Below are 20,737 nucleotides of genomic sequence, written 5' to 3'. Positions count from 1 at the left end.
GCTTAATTGTACTTTTTTGCCATCCTTAAATATCTAATGCAATAGTTTAGAGTAATTTTCACATTTCTTTTAAACTTCACAAATGAAGAAAAGTTTAAATTAGGATACATTTCTTACCTATAAAAAAGAGGGAATAGACTTTTTTAAAAAACTGTTGGACCCTTTCTTACTCAGGGGAGTCAAGATAAGTGAATCGATCTTTGAAAAATGTTTTTCTGGCTGGGTGTGGTGGCTCACACCTGTAATCCCAGCACTTTGGGAGGCCGAGGCAGGTGGATCACTTGAGGTCAGGAGTTCAAGACCAACCTGGCCAACATGGTAAAACCCTGTCTCTACTAAAAATACAAAAATTAGCCGGGTATGGTGGCACATAACCTGTAGTCCCAGCTACTCAGTAGGCTGAGGCAGGAGAACCTCTTGAACCTGGGAGGCGGAGGTTGCAGTGAGCAGAGATCATGCCACTGCACTCCTGCCTGGGTGACAGAGCAAGACTCCGTCTCAAAAAAAAAAAAAAAAAAAAAAAATGTTTTTCTGCCGTAGCAAATAAACTTACATTTTATTATTTTTTCATATCCCAAAAACTGTGTTGGCTTTTGGAAATATGTTATGAAATAATGTGCTTTTAAGGAATAGTAATAGATACAAGGATGGTTTATATATATGCCTATGATAACTTCATGATAAACTTCAGAAGGCTTCCACTTTCTCTTTGAGCTTGGATAACCCAGAGAGTTCATTGTTATAGGATGGTGAAGATGCAAAACTAAATCCTTTTGGCTTCTCAAGCAATATAGCTAATAAGGAGTGGGTGATTTCTAACAATGCTGGTCTGCTGAGTCCCTTATACTTAACCCTTGGGGGAAGAATATACTTTAGGAACACTAAGAATTTCTAGTATGTTTATTGATGATCTTCAGAGTTTTCAAGAAACTTTCATTAATTTTTAGAAAGTTTTCTTTTCTGTTTAAGTATTACTGAGAAAATTATCTGACACTAATATGTTTCTATATCATCTAGAATGCATTTGCTTTTTGAAAATTTGATTTCTGTACTAGAGTAGACCAAGGATCTCCAGACTGTGGTTTATAGGCCAAATCTGGCTCACTGCCAGTTTTTGTAAACCAAGTTTTATTGGAACAAAACCACACCTGTTTATTTATTTATAGTGTATGGCTGGTTTTGTATGACATTGGTAGAGTTGAGAAATTTCAACATAGACCATGCAACCTGCAAAGCCTAATATAGTTAACTGTCTGGCAATTTACACTAGAAGTTTGCTGACCCCTGTGCAAGAGTATAACCTAAGATAGTTTTTTGAGCGCTAAAAGAAATGCAGTCTGTTTGGCCAGCTGTCATTTATTACTGACAAGATTTTGTTTTTAGTTTCACATTTAAAAATTTGAAATTTTCCACTACAAAGATAAAATTGGATGTGATGAGTAAAGGAGGGAAGCACAAAAGCTTCAAATATCCATATTTTCTTTCTCAGATCTTCATTATGGACAACATAGATATTTAAACATTTTATCTGTAGGCATTTGAAAACTTGAATATGATAGCTGTCAACTCTTTTAAAAGAGGTATCCAAAAGAAAATATGTGAGAGTTGAGTGTGTTGTTGCTAATAAATTTGCACTGAGTCTTTTAGGAAAACATTTTCTCCTGACCCTTAAAAGTCTTTAAAAACATGTGCCAAGAATTCATCATAGCAGCAGACAACACCCAAAATATTGAGCTAGGGTTTATAAAGCCACCTCCCTCCTCGTCATTTTTTCCTTTAAAGCTTAGTTTCTTTACTTTTAATTACCAGTTCACATTTCTCTGGTTTCTCATCTTGAAATAAATGACGTTCACAATCCTTTGAACTGCTTCACCCAGACTTCAGCCCCCAGGTACACATGAGATCCAGGATCCATTTTTCTTTTGCATTGCCCTGCCCAGCAATTTCATTGTTTTGTCTGAAGATGAACTATTTTGCAAGATTTCTGACCTTGTCATATAAGGAAGTTCCTTCCACCCAGCTTTAACAACACAGTATCAACACCTCACACCGTAGTTCCTTAATAGTTCCACATACAGCATTTTAGTCATTCATGCAAACTGTAAACAGCAATGTGCAGAGGGAGGAGTTTGAGGATATGAGTCTTCCTGAGTTGAGACTTGCCCACTGGCTGCCTCAAGTATCTTTGTTCCATTGAATGTTTGCAGTCACAGAGAGAACTTAGAGTTATATGATACTCGAAGGAAAAGCAAAAGAGCATTAAGAAGTGTCTGTTTTTGTTATTGCCATTTTATAAATATTTTAGTAGGTGTTCAATTTCATTGGATATTCTTTTTTTTTTAATTGTCTTTGTACCTATGATTGAAAACGGTAGTTGGTCTATGACTTTTGAGGAGGTAAGTTTTTTTTTTTAATCTATGTATGTCTGTAACATCAGTGTCTGTCTCTTTGAAAAATGCAGTATCCTCCTCACAAAAGTTACTAACCAGACTTTCCCAGCTGTACATCTCCTATCCATCAGGTTTGAAACTATGAGGACAGTTGTTATCTGCTTTTTGTTCAAACGGTGTCAGTTGTGTGAGATGGGGAGTATATGTTTCAGACAGTGTGATGTGAGTTTTAAGAGTTATGTAAGCAGTGTCTCCTGTAATCTTTTCTGAAAGGCAAGAGGGAGCCAGTTTGCCTGTTTTGTTTACAGGCTTTGAGCATTCAGCACATCTGCTTGTGCAAACTTACAGCATGTGAATTTCTCTGGGCTGACTGAGGTTATTGGGGCTGACTTTAAGTCTGTCTCCCATGGGCAACCCTTGTCAACATTTCAAAATGAGCCAAGCAGGGTTACTGCCTTTTCCCAAGACCATCAAAACCAAACTCTCTTCTCCATTCTAGTATACAGGCAAACTTTTTCTAGAATCGGTCAGTATTGAAAACAGTTTTGCCTCCTTGAGAAGAACTGTAAAAGACAGCCAAGTTAATATAAGCTCTGTTTAGCCCTCAGTAGGTAAGTGTGGGCAAGTTCTTTGTAGAAAATCTCCATCTCAGTAGCAGGGTCTCACTGTAGTGCTCAGTAGCACTCACCCTGGGTTCATACTTTGGAGGATGATACTGCATTTTTGGCCCCGTAGCTTGCTTTCCCACTTGTCTGTGAGTGCAGAGCAGGAGTCTGACACTTCCCACTGTGCTGCTTGCTTTGCAGACACTAAATTGAAGCTTCTTGCTAAAGCAAAAGCCAGTAGGTGTGCCCTCCAGGCTATTTTGCTTTGCAGGGACCCTGAGACACTCAGTTTCTCCCAAATCTTTTCCCACCCTTGCCCTTGCCCCTTTAGCTGTGTGTCTGCAAGGAAGGGTTTCAGTTACAACAGTCATTGTAATGAGAAGTTACTAGTCAGAATTTCAGCTGAACTCACACCTCTTTCTTATATAACAGATAATCCATCAGACATTTATCTCTAATCAACAGTGAAGTAGCTACCTAGTATGATTTCTAAATACTTGAACAAAGTACTTTTCCATGAACATCCTATGACTTTACTTGGAGGTTACTTTAACTCAATTCTAAGCATGTAATTGTAACCTGAAAAACTGGTAGTGGCAACATTTTCACTTGTGCCAAATGAATGTAATGTACATAATAGTCGAGGGAGCTTTTTGTACTTTGGGGTTATACAAGTACAATTTCAATAGCAATAGGATACTTAACTCAGGAATACCTATTGTAGTAGTCTTATCTTAGTTTCTTGAAGATATTTATCAAGAAATGAGAAAAATCTCTTCCCTGGCTAAGCAGCCTGCATTGTGAAATATGTCATGTTGAAATTGTGCTGGTATTGTTACTCTTTCCTGGCTGGGAGGAAATTTATTGAAAAAGCTTCTCAAATCTTTTTTTTTAATCTAAGTTTCCTATATTTTTTTTTCCATGAAAAGGAGTAATAGATATATCAGAAATAAAGGCTAACTCTCCAGCCCCTGCTAGAAATTGTGTTACTTAGGCAAAGATTGAAAGATTTCATTGTAGAAGCTCTGGCTTTTTAGAAATTTGTTTTTTAGTCTCCACATTTATTATGCTTCTGTGGGAGGGTGGAGCTTCTGTAGATTGAGGGAACAGACAGAATCTGGTGAGTACGAGTTGCCTTTACAAGAGCATTCACAATCTTCTCAGGAACATCTAGGGAAAGAGTTCCTCGCAAGGCACCACTTCTGAGGGGTTACATTATATCTTGGTCAAAAAGGAGGATCCAATATGGTTTTGTGTAGAATATGACCTTCTAACAGAAGTGGACTTAAAATTTTTTTTCTCATTTTGGCATCTTATCCCTTCCAATGGAATTAAAATTCTGAATTGCTTTTTTTCCTTAATAAAACTATTTTTAAAATCCTATTACAAATATATATTCATTGTAGAAAACTTGAAAACATTTTTAAAAGGACAAGGACAACAATAAAGAAAATTCACTACCTACAGTTAATATTTGTTGTTTATATTGTTACAATGAGATTCTTCAATTATTTATTGGGTTTTTCTTCCCCCTACAAGGAAGGCAGCGTAAGCATTTCCTGTTATTATATTTTCTTTCTTTCTTTTTTTTTTTTTTTTTTTTTGGACACAGGTTCTCACTCTGTTACCCAGGCTAGAGTGCAGTGGCATGATCACAGTTCACTGCAGCCTTGACTTCCTGGGTTCAAGTGATCCTCCAACCTCAGCCTCCCCAGTAGCTGGGATCATGTGTACACACCACACCACCCAGCTAATTTTTTTTTTTTTTTTTTTTTTTTTTTTTTGAGATGGAGTCTCACTCACTCTGTTGCCTAGGCTGAAGTGCAGTGGTGCAATTTTGGCTCACTGCAAGCTCTGCCTTTCAAGTTCAAGCAATTCTCCTGCCTCAGCTTCCTGAGTAGCTGGGATTACAGGTGTGTATCACCACACCCGTCTAATTTTTGTGTTTTGTTTTAGTGGAGATGAGGTTTCACCGTGTTGGCCAGGCTGGTCTTGAACTGACCTCAAGTGGTCCACCCACCTCAGCCACCCAAAGTACTGGGATTACAGACATGAGCCACTGCGCCCAGCTGTACCCAGCTAATTGTTAAAATTTTTTTTGTAGAGATGGGGTATTGCCATGTTGCCGAGGCTGGTCTTGAATTCCTGGGCTCAAGCAATCCTCCGGTCTCAGGCTCCCAAAGTATTGAGATTACAGGCATGAGCCACTGCACCCAGCCTTCTCCAGTATTTTAACACTGAGTAGAATTCTATCATGAATTTATTTAAAGTATTAAAGTGATTTGGGATTGTGTTTATCTTTTTTAGTGGAAATGTTTTTCAATAATGTTTTAACATTCTCCAACTATTCTAATTTTTTTCCAAAAAAAAAAAAAAGACAGAAATGGGCCCTGGTGGCTGGTATAATCAAGGTGCGGTTTCGTCTTTTAACTTCTCTGATGGCCTTCCCTGTTTATGGATCCTCTGCCTCTGTGAAAGCCTCAGACTTTGCCCTTACCATGTGTTTCTTAGCCCTTGTTTTAAAAAACAGGAAAAAGAAAGAAATTGTCTTCTCTTTCAATATAACAAACACCAGGTTGTTATATAGAAGATAAAATTAACTTCACATTACCTAGTATGCTATGATAAACTATCTTCCAAAACATATATTTGTCTTCTAGTTTTGTGTCATTGCTGTGTCTGAGTTTTTGCCACCTTTGCAGAAAACACTGTTAGATGTGTAAATCTGAAAAACAGGAAGGTCTCATGACATTAGTCTTTCCTGTCAGCTCTCTTTTGAATCTCCTATAACTGTTAACAGTAGCAAAGAAAGCAATTTTGATACTTTGGAATGGAAGACATGAAATAGCTATTCTGAAAATAGTTGTGAACATACCAAGTTCATAGTGTTTAGTTAAGGAAAGACCTTGCTTCATAAGAATTAGTGACTTGGTTTTTTTTTTTCTTGTTTTTTTGTTTGTTTGTTTTTGTTTTTTTATCATGTAACTTTGTTTCAGATTTTTCAAGGTTGGGAGCAGAAATCCTCAGTAATTTATTTTACCCAGAATGTTTTCATCTGAAGTTTTTTAAAAAACAAAAAAACTAGATATCTTATGACTGTTGCTCTCACACAAAAATAGGTGTTCAGAAAAGTAAATATATTCTTACTCAAAGAATTAAAATGTCAGCTGTTAGCAAAGTCATGAACCCATGTGTCATGATTCTTGATTTAGAGCTCTTAAATATACTCAATATGAATCCTGTCTTAGAAAAACAATTTGAAGAAATGTCTGGTGGTTTTCCCGTTTCATTCCTACTGTGTCTTGTGGTTTCTCTTGAGGTCAAGGGTGAGACTACCGTGCATGTTTCAAATAAAGAATTGTTTGTGTCTGTGTTCTAGATCTATGTAAAAACCTCACAGGATTGGGGGGGGGATATGCTCAGAAAGTTTGCTCTTTGTGGCACATTTTTTGTAATGAAGTTCCATCTTGAGAGTTTAAGGGACCAGTTTCACCGGGTAGAGAACCGCATCTGCATTGCTAGCTAAACTCACTGTTGTTTCCCAGACAGCAATCCTGCCTTCCTGTGCCACTTGCGCCTTCTCCTTTTTACACCTTTGAAAGTTCACTTTGTTGCTTGTTTTTCCTCACCAGTTCTGTTCATTTCTGTATGTCCAGACACTAATGCCCACCTCCGGCTATTGTTCTTCTTCTGCAGAGGGAGAACCGAAGATTACAGGAGGCCAGCATGAGGTTGGAACAAGAGAATGATGACCTCGCCCATGAACTAGTAACAAGCAAAATTGCTCTACGGAACGACTTGGATCAGGTAAACTTTGGAAATGAGACTGTGATGACTTCCTCAGGGCAAAGACCGATTTGCCCTCACCACCGCCCCCACAAACTTGCTTTGTTCTTGACTTTGTTCTTGATGAATGGACAAGTGGCAGGGACAGTTTGTATTAATTGGAGAGAGTGGAAAACACAAGCCTTTGAGAAAGGTTTGGGTCATTTCTAAATAGCATGTGTGACATACTTTCTTTATACCTCTAAACTCTGTTATGTCTTTGTTGATACCTTTCCTGAACCAATGGCTGTCAGCATAATTATCTGAGAACATCAGTCACCAAGAATATACCTGTACTAATGCCACTCTAACAGTAGGTGCCTTACTTTTTGTTCCAGTAAGAATTCTTCTCCATAATAAATGTGAACTTTTACATGAAGTACCTACATTAAGAGTTGGATTGTTAGATTGATAGGCATCTGAATGGCTGAGAGCCAGACTGCCTGATTGTGAATGCTGGCACCACCACTGTGAACCATATGACCCTGGGCAGTTCTTAAGCTGTCTATAGGTATAAAAAGGTGTCTATCTCGTAGAGATGATATAACAATTAAATAAGTAAAGCACTTCAATAGTATGTGTTCATTAAATGTCAGCTGTTGCTAGGAAGACCTTAAATTGTTTAGCATCCCTTGTTCTTTCCAACTAAGCTGACAGTCTTAGGACCTCCTGTTTTTTCTTGCTAGCATTTTCAGAAATAATTGGCAATATGGAAGAGTCTTGTGCAGATTTAAAATTAGCACTCTATTTTCTGACTTCTACAAAGTAAATATTCCCAACAGATAGTGGAGGGTCAGAAAAACTGACACTCAGACTGTTGAGTCTGTAAAAGAGTCATTACCTGTGGTGTAAGTATGCATTGAGAATATTAAAAATACAAATTCATTAATAACATAAATCTGCTTAAATGTTTAAAATTAAAGGACAGCTGAAAATGGCCCCTGCCACAATTTCTTTTTTCCCATATAGATAGCCAATTTTGTGGCTCAAAAGTTCTAACCATAGTAAAGTTGGAGATAAGACCCACGTTCAGGAAAACAGTGCTATATCTGGCAGAGGAGGACACTGAGAGAGCTGGCACTAAAGGGAGTTCAAAAACAAAAACAAAAACTGTGTTGCTTGGGACACAGGATATGGAAGGTAGAAAAAGCTGCCCAGAGAATGGTTTTTTAAAAAGTTGTGCCCTGTTAACCACAAACTTCATTCAGCCCACCCATTTGGAAGCTGTGAGAAGTGGTATGAGAAATATGTGACTAGGAGAGTCAGAACCAAAGAAGGTAGCAGGATCTCCATTCAATCAGGGTCAATTCAGCCTTACCTCAGTGGTCATATTTTTGTATTCATGAGACTGTTGAGATAAGTCAGTGCTATAATGAAAGTGTTGGTTCTATGTTAACTTTCCAAATGGTCTTGATTCACACTTGATTCTGCCATTTTGAATCTTTTATCCATTAATAATTTTCTTATGATGGCTGACTAAATGAAACAATTTTTAAACAGTTGGATTCAGTGGGGATGCAGTGAAATGAGCTAAGGAGAGTTTCAAAGTTGTTTAGGAAATATAGTTGGTAATATGTATTAAGACGTTAAAAGGTTTAAGCAATAATAAAATTAAATTTTACTATGTACCCACTATGTGCCAAGCACTAAATAAAGCAATTTATAAACATCATTTCATTTAATCTCCCTAATGACTCCAGGAAGCAGTTATTATTTTAATCCTCATTTCATGAATGACGAAACTATATAGATGAAGAAACTAGAGATCCTCTGACTTGTAAAGCCATCCTAAAAAAAAAAGGTCTGTTTAAAAAAAATGTATATACAAGGTTGTTTACTGCAGTGTTACTTATAAGAATGAAAAATAGAAATATTATTATATCTATGTTCACTAGTAGGGGAGAATGACAATTTGTAAAATGTCTTTCTGGAATAATTTTTTTAATGGGAAAATAATGATATAGTATTTTTTTAAAAAATACTTTTTTTTTCTGTAAACAGTAAACCTTTATAATGTTTGCATCTAAATTTCAAGGGCTACTGGCTGGCATTGGGTCATCCTATAGGGAAGGGGACCGTAGTATACCTAGATAGGGAAGAAGCCCACAAGGAAATACATCAAAATGTTACTGCTATGTATCTCTGGGTGATAAGATTAAATATAATTTTTATATTCATCTTTATAGTTTTTTCCCATTTAGAATTTATAGAAAGACCCTAAATTACCTAACCACTGTAGGTTAACTAAAAATGAGCATTAGAACTTTTAAAAATCAGAAAAATAATGAACATTATAATATGCATATTATATATGAATATAATACTAAATAATATATATAACTTTAATATTCAGAAACAAATTATTATCTTAAAAATCATTTCTTCACCAAGAGAATCCTTCATGTGAGTCAGTCTGGAGTGACTGCCATTATAGGTATTCCTGAAGTAATTGATTATTGAGTACCAGGGTAGCTCATGATGTGAGTGCTAGAACAGCCCCTGAAGAAAAGGTTCCATCAGACCTTCATTCGTCCTCTGCCTTCTCTCTTCCCTCCTGGACTCTCTTTCCCTCTCTTTTAAGAAAAATAAATATGACCTGGACCCTCCCTTTTGGAGCTTTTTACCTAGATGAGAGAATCTAGATGAAAGAATAAAAACTGCTATTTCATGCATATTTCCTCCTAACTTCTGATTTTGCAGTTTCCTCCTCATTGGGGTTTATTTGCTTACCAAAAAGCTGTCCCTGCAGTTGAAGTGACCTGCCCCACCAGTCTTCTAGGAAGGGCCCTAGCCTGAGAGTGAAAAGTACTGGCTTTGCAGGCCTTCACCTAGTTTGCCCAGTACTTTCCCATTCCCAGTTCATGAAAATCAGATCTCTTAATTAAAATAGCAAAACACTGGCAAACTTTAAACAAATATAAAAGTAGATTGTATTTAAGAAAATATGTAAGGAAACAAACACTAATTAGGAAATTAGGTTCTTTGCAAAAGTAAATCATTTCTTACTCTGACCATTTTAGTGCTAATTTCAGGCTTCCAGGGCACCAAAGGCTCTTCAGCTTTTCCCTCTGACAGAGCTTTCCTCTCTGAGAATTCGCCCTCTCTTGGATTCCTTAAATAAAGATTTCTCAGTGATTAGAAGTGAAAAAAGGTACAACATCTCCATTTCAGGTTCTGTTTGCTGTCTGCTTTCAGGCCTTTCCTGTCCTTCCCTATTTGCAAGGAACAAAAGAGAAGAGACATGATTAGTACTGTCCTGCTGAGGACCAGGGGTCTAGCTTCCCTCTCACCATAGCAAGTTCCGTTAGACCAGAAGCTACATGGACTAAGTGGAAAATTATTTTGTTTTATTTTCAGTTGAACAACTGGCCTGGTTAGTTCTTTCAGAAATCATTTCTCAGAGATCCTCATTTCTGATATTAGGGCTGAGTCTTTTCTGAGGTTATTGGTTGATTCATGATTAAATCACACATTGCAATGCTTGTTTCTCTCATGCATATGTAGCAGAAGCCTTAGATTGCAATTAGAACTTTCAGTATCAATGAGACATTATAAAATATTGGTAAGTATTTAGACTTGATAATGACAATGTTTCAATCTTATCAAATTATGGTGAAGGCTGTCTGGCGCAGTGGCTCACGCCTGTAATCCTAGCACTTTGGGAGGCCGAGGCAGGTGGATTGCCTGAGCTTAGGAGTTCGAGACCAGTCTGGGGAACATGGTGAAACCAAGTCTCTATTAAAAATACAAAAAATTAGCCAGGCGTGGCGGCATGCGCCTGTAATCCCAGCTACTAGGGAGGCTGAGACAGGAGAATCTCTTGAACCTGGGAGGTAGAGGTTGCAGTGAGCCGAGATCGCACCATTGTACTCCAGCCTGGGCGACAGAGTGAGACTCTGTCTCAAAAAAAAAAAAAAATTATGATGAAGGCTTTATAATTTGGGCTCAAAGGTAGAATTTGAAAGGCTTTATAATTTGGGCTTAAAGGTAGAATTTGTGTTTAGCATTTCATTCATTAACATTAAAGTTAATTCCTACTTAAGTGCGGTATAGTGGTTGGCTGTACAAAAATTCAAAAGACCACTGCTAGAGGGTTACTCAAGTTATTTCAGATCTGGCCCTACTTTGATGAACAGAACAATTTATCCTACTTTTCTGTTTAACATAAGAGGAGAAACTGTGGATTAAGCTTCCTGGAAAACTTGACTCTTCCCTATAGGACCCACAACAATTGCTGCAGATGCTGTATATGGTAACAGTAGAAATAAGTGAAGTTGCCTTAATCTTGACCTAATGAAGACTGTTCAGCAGAAAATGTGCAAATAAAAATAATAGGTCTTCTCAGCATAAACATTTAGGTGTTTTTGAAAAAAAATCCTCAGGGAAGTGTTTTTCCCCCTTTTCTTTTCTTTTTCTTTCATTTCTTTTTTTTTCTTTGAGACAGAATCTAGCCCTGTAGTCCAGGCTGGAGTGCAATAGCGTGATCTTGGCTCACTGCAACCTCCATCTCCTGGTTTCAAGCAATTCTCCTGCCTCTGTCTCCCGAGTAGCTGGAATTACAGGTGCCCATAACCATGCCTGGCTGATTTTTGTATTTTTAATAGAGACGGGGTTTCACCATGTTGGCCAGGCTGATCCCGAACTCCTGGCTTCAGGTGACCCACCCGCCTCAGCCTCCCAAAGTGCTGGGATTACAGGCGTGAGCCACCGCGCCCCGCCAGCATTTACTTTAAAACATTTTTACAAAATGTTAAAATTTTAGATGGCTCTCCAAGAGACCAAACTGAAAAAAAAAAAAAACATTTATTTCAGTATCATGATGAACATTATGAAAGGATCAGTCTCTTCACAAAGTGGAAATTGCTGTGGGTCCTGTAAGAGGAAGGCTTAGTTGCAGTCTTCTTTATTAGCAGGGCTCAAACATTCTGTGGTAGAACTTGAACCAGTGGGCTGCAGTTACAGGGAGAGAGTTGGTTCAGTTTTTAAGAACACTGAAATGAGCAGTACAATTGTTTTTTTTTGAGCCGGAGTCTCGCTCTGTCGCCCAGGCTGGAATGCAGTGGCAAGATCTCGGCTCACTGCAAGCTCCGCCTCCTGGGTTCACCCCATTCTCCTGCCTCAGCCTCCTGAGTAGCTGGGACTACAGGAACCTGCCACCATGCCTGGCTAATTTTTTTTGTATTTTTAGTAGAGATGGGGTTTCACCGTGTTAGCCAGGATGGTCTCGATCTCCTGACCTCGTGATCAGCCTGCCTCGGCCTCCCAGAATGCTGGGATTACAGGCGTGAGCCACCGCGCCTGGCTGTACAGCTGCTCTTAAAGTGCCACTCTGTGCCTATCTGTCAGAGACTTCGGGGAGGGTCTCCCTGCTTTGTGAGTAACCTCAGTCAGTCATCTGGCTTGGGGCTCTAGAATGGAAGCTTTGTGCTTCCATGGTTTATTTATTTATTTTTCTCTTTTTGTTTTCTTTTAAAATGCCGTACTTTATGCCACATGCTTTCATGATGTACATCAGGTGACTTACAACTTATGAAAACTTGACTTGCAGTGTTCATATTGCATTCTCAAGGTCTACCTCTCATTTTAGTATGTTAATTTGCTGTTAGATTTTCCCCCCTAAAATCTAATGCATCAGAGCAATTTTTAGTCTTAAAGACTTTTAAGGGACTTTTTTGCCTTAACTGCCCAACGGTTTCAAATGATCTGCAAACAGAGCTCTAACCACTGGGCTATGAGCCATCAGGAGCCAGAAGACAGGGCAAGCAGAGCAGCTGGAATGCAGTTTCTCTACAGTCACCAGCAGACTGTGCTGGCCTGGCCATCTGGACATGCAGGAGATATGGCAGAAAACAGACAGAAGGCCGCTTGGCCAGTCCTCAGCAGACTGGGCTGGCCTCGCCCATCTGGACATATGGGAGATACGGCAGAAGAAGGACAGAAGGCCACCCAGCCAGTTTTCACCATTACTTGGATAACATTTTGCTGCTGTCAGCCAGGGATAGCTTCTTCACATATTTGCCTCTCCTCTGTGTCTGGGTTCTCTCTGCTGAACCCATCCTGTGGCCTTCTGCCATCTCCACTGCATGCAGTCTACATCTGCAATGATTTAGCCACACCTCTTTATTCACCAACTACTTCGGGAGCACCTGTTCTGTACTTGGCATTGGGCTTGGTGCTTGGGATAGAGTGATGAGCAAAAGAGATATAGTTCTTATCTCCTGGAGCTTAAAGCCTAGTGGGCAAGACAAATAAATCCCATGTGTAAGTTGTCATTACAGTCCTATTAAGGGAAATATGAGAGATTTAGATAGGGGAGCTAACTTAGATGAGGGTGAGTGGGCCAGGGCTGAGGGCATGCTTCATTGCCATGTGAACTTGAAGCCGAGGCCTAGAAGGTGAGAGCCCGACGTGTTAAATAGACATCATCATTCTAGGAATGTGATCTTTTCTTCCTGGGTTCCTGGTCCATATTTCCATTTTCTTCATGGCTCTCTCTATCATGGGTTTTTGGTCTTGATTTCTCCTTACTAGACTCACTGCCCTGTGTGAGTGGCCATGTGGGCAGGTTTACCTCAGCTAGTCTTTGAATTTGCCACCTAACTGTTGTCCTCAGACCACCCTGTCTGCTCCTCCTCTCTGAGTCAACCCCCATTCTCCACCAGTTGGAAGTTTCTTTGTGAGGCTCTACCCCTTCATCAGATCCATCTACACAGAGTGAGTGCTGTTTTAACATCTAAAAATCTGTAAGAAGCATTTAGAAGGAGGATGAACTTTGATGTTATTCAAATCTGAATTCAGATCATGACTCTATTAGATGTGTGACCCCAGACAGTTTGTTGGATCTTTCCAAACCTCACTGTCATAATCTGTAAAATTATTGTTGGTGTGTGGATTAGAAATAATGTGTGCCAACTAGCTGGCACATAGTTGGCATTCAGTGAAAGCAGCCATCCCTTGGTTGAGCTAGGAGGGAAAAGAATGACTTGCAATAATTTTGGAACAGCAACTGAAGATTGGGTTTGGAGAAGATTTCCACACACTTTCTTTACCGTGTGTATGACTGTGATGCACCATGATTTGCAGGCAGAAGACAAGGCAGATGTGTTGAATAAGGAGCTCCTCTTGACCAAACAGAGGCTGGTGGAGACTGAAGACGAGAAGAGGAAGCAAGAGGAAGAGACTGCCCAGGTAAAAGGAATATGTAGGCTTTTCTTTACAAAGGTATGTTGGTAGGGAATTAATACTATAAAAAAGAAGGAAAATTAAATTTCTTCTAAATCAAAGGTGATGTTAAAGCAGTAATGTAAGTAGTTGAGTGTACTTACTCAACATTTTTGTTCAACATTTCTGACATTTTTTTTTTGAAGGGTGTTAAAAGAGGAGGCAGTATTTCTACCCTTGAACAGCTTTTAGGAATTTGCCTTTACTGAGATATTTAGCCAGAGTGTTGAGTTTTCTCTAAGTTTAGTAACTTGGAATTATGATCCAAGAGCTTTGACGAATCTGCAAATTTTGTGTTGCATCTCCAAGATAATTGACTTCTCTGAAGTAGTTTATGAGCATTGTTAAACCGAAAGCCTACAGAGATCTCTGCTGGGAGTTGCCACACAGCCCCTGCCTCAATCAGTCACACTTCATTTTCCTGATTCACACCTTAAGCAGCATTAGTATTCCTGGCTAAGCTTTCAAACCTATTTCCTGGGGGAATATAAAGAAACATTTTCAGCCTTGAAGTTAGCACCCTACACTCTTCATGGGAGCTGTAAGGCTAATTAGCCAGAAAATGCCACCAGTGCAAAGCAGTATAGGACAGGGGCAGAGAGGCCTATCGGCCCAAGGAATTGGAGCTTTCCGCTTCCCCAAGGAAGAACATGCTGCTTCATCAATGTTTTCTACCCCTGTCAGTCTCAGCCAGGGGCCTGACACAGATTAGATTATGAGTCAGAGTTTCATCACAAACAACTGAAGTCTTCTGCCAAGAGTGTGCTTGAATTTTACTAATGTAGCTAACTTATAAAGTGAGGAAGCATCTCAAATCGTGATTAGCTTATTTTAATGTTTCATTCTGAGACATCAGTAATACTAAACTTAAAGCACAGCATAAAGCATTTCAAAGATCTACATCCAAGCAACCAGAAAAAATGTTCCACTAAAGTTACATGTGGAGGAATGTGTCATTTAGCACCTTCCAGACTTTTTATAAAAAGTGTTCCATGGTTTCTTTTTCCTTGGAATCTGATTTAATGAGTCTTTGGCGTTTACAGCGGCCCAGGATATATATTTTTTACCTACTCAAAAATTTTCAGGGGCTCATTACCCAGTTTTAGATTATTTAGGCTCCTTAATGGGTTTTGTTTTTTCTTTACTTCCTGCCATCTTTGGGCCACTTAAGCTACTCTAGATGAGGCATAAAGCTCTTGGCAAATAAATTTAACCCAGGTTCTACCTGCTCTGTGGTTCCACAGACATATATACTAGCCTGTAAGCAATTGGTACCTAAAATGGGAAGGAATGTGACACTTGAATACTCACCTAGTATGTTGCAAGAACAATGCAAGATGCTTTGCACCCTTCCTCCCCTCCGTGTGCGTCTGTGTGTGTGTAACTGTTTTAATCATTATGGTACCCTTGTAAAATAGGGATTATTCTCATTTTCAGATGAGGAAACTATGGCTTAGATAAATTTAGTGACCATTGCTCAAAGACTCTCAGCCAGCCAAGTCTGTCCTAACATCTATGGGGCCTTATCGTGGAAGGCGAGAAGGTTATTGTTTATGTCCTTAAATTATGTTGGATAGAGAATAAAGATCAATATAAACAACTGAGTGTAGATCAGTATAACTTACCAATTGCTTTTAGAATTTTAGAATCTAACAGATATGAAGAAATTCAGAAATCTAATGAGGAGTGCAATTATAAATTGCAATAATTTATGAACTAGCAATTACAGAGTATACGCCATTAATAATTTGGGATGCTTTAGTGCAGAACGCATCTCTTTATTCTGAATATGTACTTAAAGTTTAAGCAGAGTTGTTTTTTGTTTGTTTCATTACTTGTTTGTTCAACAACTTGCAGAATTTAATTCTTTCCTTTGTATCTGGTAGCACCTGAGCTTTTCCATCACCTTAATTTTCCCCTATACCTAGAATTCTAGAGCTGCTGGGCCACAAAAATAACTGTGGTTATAACTACAGCATTCATAATTTAACATTTCAGTGACTTTAACAGGTACCTGCCATTATGTGTCACTTTAGCTCCTTCTTAAGTCAGTTTCTTTAGTCCCTGAATCTCCTGTCCTTCTCAAAAGCTCTTATCTTCCCCCATCTTTTCTAACTCTAGTCCCCAAAGCCTCTTGTTTCTGCCTCCAGAGAGGTAACAGCAGTAAAGGTAGACTATAAATAAGGAGGCCTACAATGATTTTTTTCAGTAATTTATAACATCAAGAGTAACAAATTTAGCATGCAGTATTGCCTTGATGTTTTGTTTTAGATTCTTATAAGGATAAAGATAGCTTCTGAATGGACACTTATTTAGCAATATTTTTAGAAGTAGCAAGCATAAGCAATTTTATAATGGTGTTGTTCATATGTCTTATATTTTACAGAAAAGAAAGTAAGGTTTCTGCATCTCTGGAGATGATTGACTTTTTCAGATTATCAAGATGCAGCTTCCATGAAGATAATTTATATAGTTAACGTTGTTACCATTGTTACTGACTATGAATCAGACAGACTTGAATATAGATGTTTGTGAAAATTTAAGATTTTGGCTAAATCCTGATATTTCTCATTCTATTCTTTCTAGCTAAAAGAAGTATTCAGGAAACAGCTAGAGAAGGCAGAATATGAAATAAAGAAGACTACAGCTATCATTGCTGAGTATAAACAGGTAATGTACTTCTGTGGCACATAGAGCTAGTTATAGTTTGCTGCTATAAAAGTAATTTTTTTTTTTTTTGCTTGAGGCCAGGAGTTTGAGACTAGCCTGAGCAACATAGCAGGACCCCATATCTACAAAGAAAAAAATTTTTTTAGTTAGCCAGGCACAGTGGCGTGTGCCGGTGGTCCCAGCTACCCGGGAGGCTGAGGCAGGAGGATCACTTGTACCCAGGAGTTTGAGGCTGCAGTGAACTATGATTGCACCACTGCACTCCAGCCTGGACAACAGAGCAAGACCCTGTTTCTAAAAAAATAAAAATAAAAAGGTAATTATTTTGTTGTTGTTTTTCTTTGGGATATGTTTTTAAAGTTTCCAGTATAGTTTTCCAGATTTATTAAATTTGGTGACTCACTCTCTCCTTTGAAGCAGACAGTGGTTGGACATACTCATACCTTATTACTTATAGCTTATTACTTATAACTGATAACTTGGGAGGTCTAACTGACCAAAACAATCTATTGGTTGTTTACAGTGTTGGGTAGATTTAGAGGAATAGAAAAACCTTTTGATGACTACTGAGATCCTGTTTCTGCCTTACTCAGAAGCTAATTTCCAGTAGATCATACTCGGAACATTTGCCTCTTTGTGAAGTTTAGTTATTGTATTAAATGGCAGTAGCTAGGGGATCAGTGTGTCCTTTGTACAGTACAGTACAGAATGTGGTAGGCACTCTTTTTCCCACATGGCTATGTGGCCTTCCCCTCTGCAGGCCAATGCTAGCAGGAAGCTTTCTATTGTGAACCTTAAAATGCTTTTAACAAAGCGCTCATCTTCTTGAGGATGTTTCTGGCCCCATCACCAGAGTGGTCTCAGAAAGCCCCCTTTCCTGGTATCTACTGGTATCTTCCTGTCCTTCCTGTTGGCTGGACATGGCAAGGACTCCTCTCATTGCTGAGACCCTGAGTGATCTGTTCAAATTCCAGGTTTCTAGAATTAATTAAAGTACCATATGCCATCTTTTGATCTAAAGATTTCCCTGGGGTCTTCTACTTCACATAGGACTCTGAAGTCTGATAATTACTTTTTAAAAAAATGTGTTTTTTGCTTATAAATTAAGTTTGTGTTCTTGTGGAAAATCAGAATAGTGCAGAGAAGCACAAAGAAAACAAATCTCCCTCAGTCTTTCTAGCTAATCATTGTAATATATTGAATATGCATTGTTGTTATACAAATGCTTTATAAATAAATTTAAAATATATATAAACAAGATGAATTGTATTGCTTATCCTATTTTTTTGTAACTAGCTTTAGTTCACTAATACATTATGAACATCTTTCCATAAGGAATCCGCATATTCACGGAAGACTGATAAAACTTTAGAGCGATTTTACTCTTCTATGATAATCAACATGTTTATTTAATGCCTGCTCTCTGTGAGGCTTAATACTTTGACAGACAAAAAGATGAATGAATTCAAGTTTTCTTCTCTAGAAGCTTATCACATAATGTGGAGGTAATACCTATGTAGAAATAAGAGGAAAGGAAACTTATTACATGTGGGAAATGAAACCTTTTGAGCTGTGCTTCAAAGGCGATGTGAGACTTGGATCTGTAGAGATAAAGAAGATAAAGAAGAGGATGGAAATGGTAGAAAAGAGAGAACAGGATGTGCAAAGGCATGGAAGTAGATTAGTGAAGAGAAAAGTAATTCATTTGGTAAGAGACTCCAGTACAAAAGAGAAGCAAAGGGACGTTAGGGTCCAGATCAAGGAAAGTCTTCAGGGCTAGGCTTGGGACCTTGGATTTTATTTTGTTTGTGGTAGGATCTTTTTGAGCAGGAAAGTGGCATAATCAAAGACATATTATTGGCACTCATCTGTCCCAGTAAGAAATGTGGAACCAAGGAGACAGACCACGAATACCAGAGTCCAGCTGTAAGAAGAACCAGGTCCCTGAACTAAATAGCTAATGAAAATAGAGAAAAGGGAGACACAAAAGACAGTCTTTTCTTTCTTTTTTTTTTTTTTTTTCTCGCTAGACGAGAAAACATTGAAGGTGATCTGAGATGTTGAATGTGGGCATCTAGGAGAAGAGGTGGTAGACATTAACCAATACAAGGAACATTAAAGACTATGTGCTGTGGAATTTCCCATCGCTACATATGCATGTTTTTCATTGCCAGATTATGCCATGGGTGGCCACCAAATGCAGCACTCTTCAAATAGTAATCCTGGGGACTATTCTTGAATATTATCTGGCAAGCCCTTGAAATAATGCAAAAGGCAACAGACCCATCTGTTTGAAGATAAGGATATAAGACACAATCTAAATGCATTCTATAGTTGGAATTGGCTATTACTGGCTCTGTGCATAATGTTTTGGTTTATTTAAAAGGGTTTAAGGTTTGCAGAATCTACCATGGTGATCTCTTCTTTTTAACATCAGTCAATACAGTCCTACTAACGGTTCCTCAGGCTTGGATCTGGAGAAATTGGAATGAAACTCAACAAACTAAACTCAGCAAGCAAGCCCTCATCTCCAGAGCAATTTTTGAGTAGACTGGGATTTTTTTTAATGTCTGTTTTGATAATAGAGGTAGACCATATACGTTTTTATCCAAAATTGTACTTTAAAATTTCACATCCCCTGTTTTTCCATCCTTTTTTTTTTTTTTTTTTTTTTTGAGACAAGGTCTTGCTCTGTCACCCAGGCTGGAATGCAGTGGCCTGAACACAGCTCACTGCAGCCTTGACCTCTGGGCTCAAGCGATCCTCCCACCTTTCATCCACTTTTCTAAAATAAAAGATTCTTATTTCAGACAATGGATTTGAACATCCAATACTTATTTATCTAGATTTTTTCCTTTGAAAGCACCTATTTCTACCATTTCTAATACTTGTTAGCACCTTCAGAATCAATAATAGTAATATATTTTATTTAATGTACACTTACTATTGGCCAGGTGCTATGCTAACCCCTTTGCATACTTTTTTTCCCACTTGATTGCTATAGCACAGCACTTTTTAATCATGAGGAAACTGAGTCTTAGAAAGATTAATGACTTTGCCCGAGCTCACAAAGCTATAAAGAAATGGAGTTGGCCTGCCTTAAACTCACATTTAACTCCAGCAGCTAAGTTTTTAATTTCTATGCTATGTTGCCAAACCTACTTAATAAGAGTTTTAGTCTGTATTATTTTCTGGTCATTTTAACTTTGTTTTATCCACTCTGCCACTTCTTTTTTTTTTTTTTTTAATACCTTAAATTCTGGGGTACACATGCAGAACGTGCAGTTTTGTTACATAGGTATACACGTGCCATGGTGGTTTGCTGCACCCATCAACCCATCACCTACATTAGGTATTTCTCCTAATGTTATGCCTCCCTTAGTCCCCTACCCCTCCACCAGGTCCCGGTGTGTGATGTTCCCCTCCCTATGACCATGTGTTCTCATTGTTCAACTCCCACTTATGAGTGAGAACATCACTCTGCCACTTCTTAAGGAAACTTTTGTGATTGAAAACAGGTTCTTTCTGTGACAGTAGACAGGAGATATTTCTGTCTAGAATTCTTTTCATCAAGATTTTCTCAGCATACTAACTTGTAGAAAGTGAATACTCAGCAAAGATTCTATAGGTTAATTCCAAAAGTGAGGCCAGGAATTCACTTGAACCAGTCACAGAAGGCTAGTGACAGAAAGAAACCAAATCTACTCTCTGTATGTTTCTACTAATTAAGGTAGAGTATGCTTTACATATGGAACGCTCCAGCTTTCTGCTGCTCATTTCTGAAATGACTGGCATTTGCAGTGCTATTCATTTGTAAAATTCCTTCTAGGATCAGATGTGCTAGCATAACATATGAATTGATAAGTAGTTATGTGTACATGCTGCAAGAGTTGTTCTGTTTTCTAGTAAAAGACTCTTTTCTCATCCTTAGATCTGTTCGCAGTTGAGTACCAGGCTGGAGAAACAGCAAGCAGCCAGCAAGGAGGAGCTGGAAGTGGTAAAGGTAAGGAGTGAAATCGTCCTGTG

The 20,737-nt window shown here is 38.4% G+C and overlaps 1 protein-coding gene across 24 annotated transcripts in view; it reads left to right on the top strand.

Moving 5' to 3' along the window:
* RABGAP1L (RAB GTPase activating protein 1 like) overlaps nucleotides 1-20,737 on the top strand; it is an 857,048-nt gene that overhangs the window by 823,944 nt on the left and 12,367 nt on the right. For 22 of the 24 annotated variants that reach the window (XM_054551197.1, XM_024245486.3, XM_024245454.3 and 19 more), the window contains 4 exons: nucleotides 6,692-6,802; nucleotides 13,904-14,008; nucleotides 16,628-16,711; nucleotides 20,643-20,714. In XM_054551197.1, the coding sequence (XP_054407172.1) occupies nucleotides 6,692-6,802; nucleotides 13,904-14,008; nucleotides 16,628-16,711; nucleotides 20,643-20,714 (372 nt within the window). 24 annotated transcript variants of the gene reach the window in all.

This window comes from Pongo abelii, chromosome 1 (genome assembly GCF_028885655.2).
Source record: "Pongo abelii isolate AG06213 chromosome 1, NHGRI_mPonAbe1-v2.0_pri, whole genome shotgun sequence".
Taxonomy (NCBI): Eukaryota; Metazoa; Chordata; class Mammalia; order Primates; family Hominidae; genus Pongo; species Pongo abelii.
Note: the sequence above shows the minus strand (reverse complement) of the source record. Positions and strands in the feature narration are given on the sequence as shown.